At 32.1% G+C, this 7312-nt stretch overlaps 1 protein-coding gene across 1 annotated transcript in view; it reads right to left on the bottom strand.

The window, feature by feature from the left end:
- Nucleotides 1–1590: 1590 nt before the first annotated feature.
- LOC114637374 (olfactory receptor 4C15-like) overlaps nt 1591–7312 on the bottom strand; it is a 6417-nt gene continuing 695 nt past the window's right edge. The window contains exons 2-3 of the mRNA XM_028785602.1: nt 3733–3843; nt 1591–2569 (exon numbers count right to left, since the gene is read on the bottom strand). Coding sequence (XP_028641435.1) covers nt 1591–2526 — 936 coding nt within the window. The 5' untranslated portion in view covers nt 2527–2569; nt 3733–3843. The remainder of the gene's footprint in view (nt 2570–3732; nt 3844–7312) is intronic.

The raw sequence follows: 7312 nt of genomic DNA, 5'->3' as shown, positions 1-7312 counted from the left end.
GGAAGGAAGGAAGGAAGGAAGGAAGGAAGGAAGGAAGGAAGGAAGGAAGGAAGGAAGAAAGAAAGAAAATGTATTTTCCTGCTTAAAAAAAAGTACATCACAGATATTAAAATGTTGCAATTGGGGGAAAAAGTAAAGAAAATAGTTCTCCTTGCCCCATATACCATCAACAGCTACTAGCTCCTCAGATAAATATGAGGTTTCAGGAGCTTATCCTCCTACACCACAAAAGAGTATTTCCTTGGTTTGATCTTGTGCAAGTCTTGTATAAGTGATCACAGTTACCATGAGTTCATATATGCAATAGGCATGTCATTTGAGAAGAGAGCATTTTACAGCACCTCTATTTTCTTGTTTTATATTTTCCCCTTCAATATTCTTTTACAATTATCTGGATGTATTTTTCACTTAAACACACAAAGTTATGAAATTAAAATTAATAAAAATGTTTAAAATGTTTTACTCTTTTGAAAATTACTGCTAAGTATGGTTTCTCTGATTTCTATTCCCTGTGTAAGAGAAGAGAAATATGTGCCCACTTTGTCAGCATCTTAGGCACATTGCTTACAGAAAAGTAATATTCAATACTTTGCTTGGGCTTCAATAGTAGAAGGCATTAAGTATTTCTCTACGGAATAGGTTACAGAAGCCACTAGAATCAGATATTCACAGGAGACACTCAACCATAATCATGATTGTCAAATCATATTTTATATGTCAAGAAATTGAAAAAGTAACTCAAATTGCATAAAAATATTAATGGAAGAACTTAATTACTAAATTCAAATGATACATAACACCCAGATTCTAGACTCTTGTTTATTTCCCTTTCTTTGAAATTCTAGGTTCTTATAATCACAATGGCTTATGGCAAGATATTTTCAGTATTTCTTTTTCATTTCTATTATTAAACACATATTTTTCAACAGATACTTTGTTAAAGCAGAAATTGAATGGCAAACATACTCATAACTAAAAGTCTTCCTTTTTATTTGTTTTTAGATTTATGGAGTATTACAGTTGAACTATTTATTTTTCATTGACAATACTAAGAAGTCAATTCATAATGAAAGTATGATCAATCAATTTTCAACCCCATTGTTAATACATTTTCTTTCGAATTATAGTATCTCCTTCAAAAGAATGAATAGATTTTAAAGTACTTAACATAGTAAATATTGACTCCTCTTTTCTTTATATATTAACTTACCCAAATGTAATTATGTATTTTCTCCTGTGTGTGTTCGTGTGTGTGTGAACATGTATATGTATGTGTGTGTGTACCTGTGGGTGTATACAGTGGTGGAGGAGAGTATTAATATCCCTTAGCAGGTATGTAGAGTCCAAAGGAGTGAAATAAATATCTACAAATAATCTCTAATATATTATTTCCTTGAGATAAAGTTTCTATCTGAACTTTTAGATTTTTTTTAAAATAAAGTCCAGTGAGCACCCTCAAAACGGACTGTGTCCATTCCACCAGTACGGGTTTCAGTTGTGGTAACATGCCTGGCTTTTGCATGATGCTATGAATCTAAAATAAGTTTCTCATGCTTATGCAGTGAAACATCTACCAAGTGTAATGATTTATTAAGATATACTATAATCCACTATCAATCTCTTCCACATTTTCCTTATGGCATTCTTCATCTCCTTATTTCTAAAAGTGTAAATCATAGGATTTAGCAATGGTGTTAGGATGGTAGCAAATAAAAACATGTTTTTTTCAGAGAAGAAGGCAGATGTAGGTCGTGCATATATTATTATGCATGGCACAAAGAACAAAACTACCACAGTAATGTGGGACCCACAGGTAGAGAGAGCTTTATGTCTCCCTTCATAACTGTGGGTTCTCAAAGAGGACAAGATGACACCATAGGAAACAAGCAACAAGGAAAAAATAATGATGCAGAAAGACCCACTGTTAGCAAACACCAAAATGATAAAAATATGTGTGTCAGTGCAGGCAAGCTTCAGTAATGGGAACAAGTCACACAAGAAGTGATCAATGACATTGGGACCACAGAAGGGCAGACACAAAATGAAGATTATTTGTATGGTAGAATGCAAGAAGCCCCCTACCCATGCCATCCCCACCAGAGTGCCACAGAGCCTCCTGTTCATGATGGAAGAATAGTGCAAGGGCTTGCAAATGGCCACATAGCGGTCATAGGCCATGGATATCAAGACAATCACCTCTACCCCAGTAAAGAAGTGGACAGCAAAGACTTGTGACATGCAACCTTCAAAAGAAATAGTCCTTTTCTCATAAAGCAAGTCCACAGTTATTTTTGGTGTGATGACAGAGGAAATGCATGCATCCAGAAAGGACAGGGATGCCAAGAAGAAATACATGGGTGAGCCCAGAAGTGCACGACTATATACAATGGTAACAACAATTATCATGTTGTCTCCAACTGTTGCAATGTAGACAAACAAAAATACAACAAATACTATTTTCTCAACCTTTGGATTCTGTGAAAATCCCAGGAGTAAGAACTCAGTGACAAAGCTCTGGTTTTGCATGGTTCTCAAAAATACAGTCAAAGGAAAATCTGTTCATCTATATCTGTAATTGTGAAAAAATAATTATACTATAAACAAGATTATACTATTACCACTAACCAGCTGGTGCATCCTTATATAAAATTCTCTTCATTTACTTTTTTACAATTTTTTTTAATTTTAGAAATATTTTAAGGGTATTGTTGATTATTACATAAAATTGAGGTAGAAAAAATTTTTGAATACTTGAAAAAGACACATTTTTAATATTGAGGCAGGAATGCATGTAATTGGATTATAGAATAAAAATAATTCATCATCAAATTGTCAAACTATAACAGATTTTTAAAATAAAATATTGAAAGACATTTTTGTCTATACACTAATTATAAACCAAAGACCAAAGTTTATTCTTCTTACCCTGTGTCTGTATGGAATGAGGATCAGATGCAGAGTATAGAGTGACTGACTGATCATAGCACTGACTTTTTACAAACAGAAGAAAAGGTAAAATTTGTTTTAGGGTCTATTTGGAAATCCTGGCTACACTGAAATTTTGTTTCAAAGTATGAAGTGGACTAGAACTTCAGAAGAGTGAATCTATTCTTTATAAAACAGAAAAGACTGTAACACTCCACATGACATGTCATTTAAAATGTGACCAGAACTTCAGAAAAATTATGCTGTTGTTATGACAACTAGTTGAAAGAACACATAAAATATCACTACTCAGCACTCAATCCCCTAGTCAATAGTAGCAGAAATTAATGTTGCTTTTTTATTGATACAGAAGTTTAACTACAGGCCATGAGTTTAAAGAAACAACTGAAGCATAATTAGAATTTTAAGAGACACTGGAACTCTTCTAAGGATAAACAAAGGCAAATAAAACAATTTTTTCTCAAAACGAACATATGAGTAGGGGTAGCCTTGCAACAGGGTCCCTTTCTCTATTAAGGTACCACATTATACTACTTTGTCCTTATGCTAATATCATATCTTCTTTAAAGCAATTGAGTAAATGATGGAGAATCAGAAGAGAATGAAGTCACCACCAACATACAATTGTAGAAATCCAAATAACTGAAGAAAAGAAACAATTCACTGATTATAATTTATAGCCTTGAGACTTATTTATTACATATTTATAAAATCCCACCTCATTTGAATACATATAAATTGATAAAATATATGGTTTGAAATTATACAAATCTACTAAAAACTTACCTGATAATATTTAATGATGACAAAGAAGGTCAAATTTGAAAATGCCAAAAAGTTCCTGATGGTAGCATTTCATAACAATGGTAAGTATAATTAAGTCATTTGAAAGTAGAGCTGCATTATAAACAGAAGGAACTTTCATGAGTCATTTAGATAAATATTACAATCTTGGATTGTCACAGGCATCTTCTATATACTCAATCAAAAAGTATCAGTAAAATGTAATTTTGTACATGAATATATACATATATACATGTATAAGTATATAAGTGAATATTTACATCCATTGTTAAAATCTGTGAGCAAAAGACTTAAGAATATGTACAAAGAGCTAAGTACAGGGTAGGTTTATTTTTTTCAAAATAAAATGGACAGAATTCTATACATTAAATTCTATCACAAGAATGTACACAAGCTTATTGTAAAACAGCATTATCTCCCCCCCTCAAAAGCCCACCCTGCGATAAGCTGTTCTCTGTGAGTCGCAAAACTGCTTGCTGTTTCTCTCACATAGCCCCTGACACATCAGTGACTCAGAAGTTCACCATGTTTTTGTTTGTTTGTTTTTATTTTTTTAAATAGCATTTTTTTGTTATGATTTTTTTAAATAGCATTTATCTTGATATTCTGTGGGTTGTAGTACTGAAAGGAATGTAAGGCGGGGAAACTGTTATCAAGATGTATTGTGAGATAGAATACATTTTTAGAAGATAAGATGATTTCTATGTACAATAATTTTTAAATTTTGTAATATATGAGAATAATAAATACCAAGTTTCCCATATAAAAATAATAATTAATGGTATAGTATGAAGTCTCTCATATATATTCACAGGCACTCATAAATCAGATAGATTTTTGTACAAGGAAAACCAAACTGAACAGGATGTTCCAAGGAAAACAGACCTTATGTTAATTTTAAAAATTAAGTAATTCTTAGCTTCATTGTCTTGTTCTTCTCAGCGTGGCCATTAATGCTAAACAAAATGTCAGTATGATTTTCTCAATAAACCTATTTCTGAATTTGCAGTGAGACATCCATAGTGAAAAGGGTACAATCTAGTTACAGTTTATGATCACATAGTTATGATTTTAGATTAGCTGTTAATTGATATAACACAAACTGTAGTATAAACAGAATCATAATTGTACAGCACGTGGATACAATCTAAAAAGGCCGCAACTAGTCAAAATGGAGAAAACAACTCAGTGTCAGGTGCTCAACTCAGTCTGATAATATGTACAACATATTAAGGTGTAATATAATAGAATACAACTCATAGACCCAAAACTCAGTGAGGACTGCAGAGAATGGGGCAGAAAATGTATAAGAGCCAGAGGTGAAGGACATCTACTAGGAGGTATTTTCTTCTGAACAGTTGAATGCTCAGCTAAATTGAATAAAATTTGTTATGCAGCTAAAATTAACATACCTATAGCTAATTAATAATCCTTATTAATGCATGCATAGTAAAGCAGTAGGCAATATTAAGAAACTATATGTGTAAAACCATATAATGTCTACAATGTCTTAAGTGTGTGCATGAATTTAAAAGTAGATCAATAAGTTGTGAGACAAAAATATTGAAACATTACTCACTTTCTGCTTTTTTGTAAGTCTGGGTCTAGTGTGAGGATTGAGAAGAAGAGACAGATATATCCAGAATATAGTGTATACATACATGAAATTCTCAAAGAATAACTGGTATATACTTAATAAAAGTTAGCAAAGTAGCTTTATGTATAATAGAAATAGGAACAAAATGTCATACATGAAGCATGTTGGCCCATTTAAGAAAAGATGTTCATTCACTATTTTGGTGAGGGACTGGCAATATCTGACGCATCCTAGGCTGGACTCAAACTCATCATGTAACCTAGAATGGCTATGAACTCCCAATCCTCCCCTTTTCATCTCCAAGTGCTGGGATTCCAAACTTATGGCACCACAACCAGCCAAATCCATATTTTTAAACATATACAACCTCTAAATAAAAGAGAACATAAGATATTAATGTCAGTGTATTTTAAACACTGTTTGCATACATAAAGTAAGATGAAAGTTTGAATCATTAAAAAGATTTTTTTTAAATGAAAAATCTTCAAGTTATATACTAAGATGTTTCTTTAAATGACACTTAGATAAACTTTAACAATTTAATAAAATACTTGATTCAATACACTTAATGCATGTGTAAAAGTATTTTTCTATAATTTTCAAATTCTTCAGTAAATATCATAAAAATATTAAAATTTATAGAAGTATAAACACATAATTCCAGTCATAAATTTTGAATTAATTTAAATAAATTTTAGAATTAAAATGTAATTGTGAAAATAAAATCATTTTAGAAAAGTTTACCTTAGAATATGTCAAAAATATTGAAAACTAGCTTGAATATTTTTCTTAGTTGTTAAGAGCACTTTTTCCTCTTGTAGAGGATTTGGGTTTGTCTCCTAGGACCTTTATAGTATCTCAGGATGATCTTTAACTCTAGTACCTGGAGTCCTCTCATGACCTCCTTGAGTGCCAGGCACACGTACATATATGCTTCCCACTCACTTATACAAATAAAGTAAAAAAAATAAAATAAACCAAATAAGAAAATAGGCTCTTATAGAAAATATGTTTTAATTGAGGTCAAAATACTCAAAATTAGACATCCAGATTAAAATCCATATCACATTTTCTTTAAAGTTCTTTAGAAGTTGGTGAACTTCCCAGATGTTATAGTTTTCAGATGTTATACACTTAGTAAACTGAAATAACACAGCATCTTACATCAACACTTAAACTCTGACAGTCTTCCATAAAAGGCTATAGTATGGACCCTAACCAATTGTTAACTCCGTGCAGTCTTCAGTTTCAAATCCACATACTCTTCCAGTTATTATTTCATTTTCTTAGTATTTTTCCTATAATAGTCCATGGCCTTTTCTTTACCAGTCATTCTATTGGATACTCTAAAACTGTTCTTGTTCCCTGCTCTTACTCTAGGGTCCCTCACTGCAGGAACTGTTGTCACCGTGACACTCCCTGAGCAGTGGCCTTGAGACATAAGTCTTAGAGTTCTCTATAGACCACTTTCAATTTTCCTCAACATTCTGAGGCAAATCCTAATGCTTAGGTGAAATTAAATAGCCATGGATAAATCAGATTTGACTCTGTGACTTGAGTCATGATTTTCTTTCTTCTCTTTTCAAGTAACATAGATTACTTTGTATTTTTGGAAATAGAACACTTTATATTCACTCTCAGTAACTCTGTAAGCACATTCATATTTCATTTTATTATGTGCCTATATCAGTGCTCTTCACACAAGCACCAGGGATACCAGCTTTCATTTCAGGCTCCAGAAGGATATATAAACAAATAGATTGCACACATACATAGAAAAACTGTTATTGGAGAGAAAGTAGAAAAACAAACTCATGCTACATTTCTGAGTTACGTGGTTTCAATTTGATAAAATACTGAAAAGTATTAAATTTCACTAAATTGAAGATATTTGATCAAAATGAGTTAAGGGAAGGGATTGCCTTGGAAGGAAGAGAAGAAAAAGGGAAGGGAAGGGAAGGGAAG

The sequence above is a fragment of the Grammomys surdaster genome, unplaced genomic scaffold (assembly GCF_004785775.1).
Source record: "Grammomys surdaster isolate TR1022 unplaced genomic scaffold, NIH_TR_1.0 125284, whole genome shotgun sequence".
Taxonomy (NCBI): domain Eukaryota; kingdom Metazoa; phylum Chordata; class Mammalia; order Rodentia; family Muridae; genus Grammomys; species Grammomys surdaster.
Note: the sequence above shows the minus strand (reverse complement) of the source record. Positions and strands in the feature narration are given on the sequence as shown.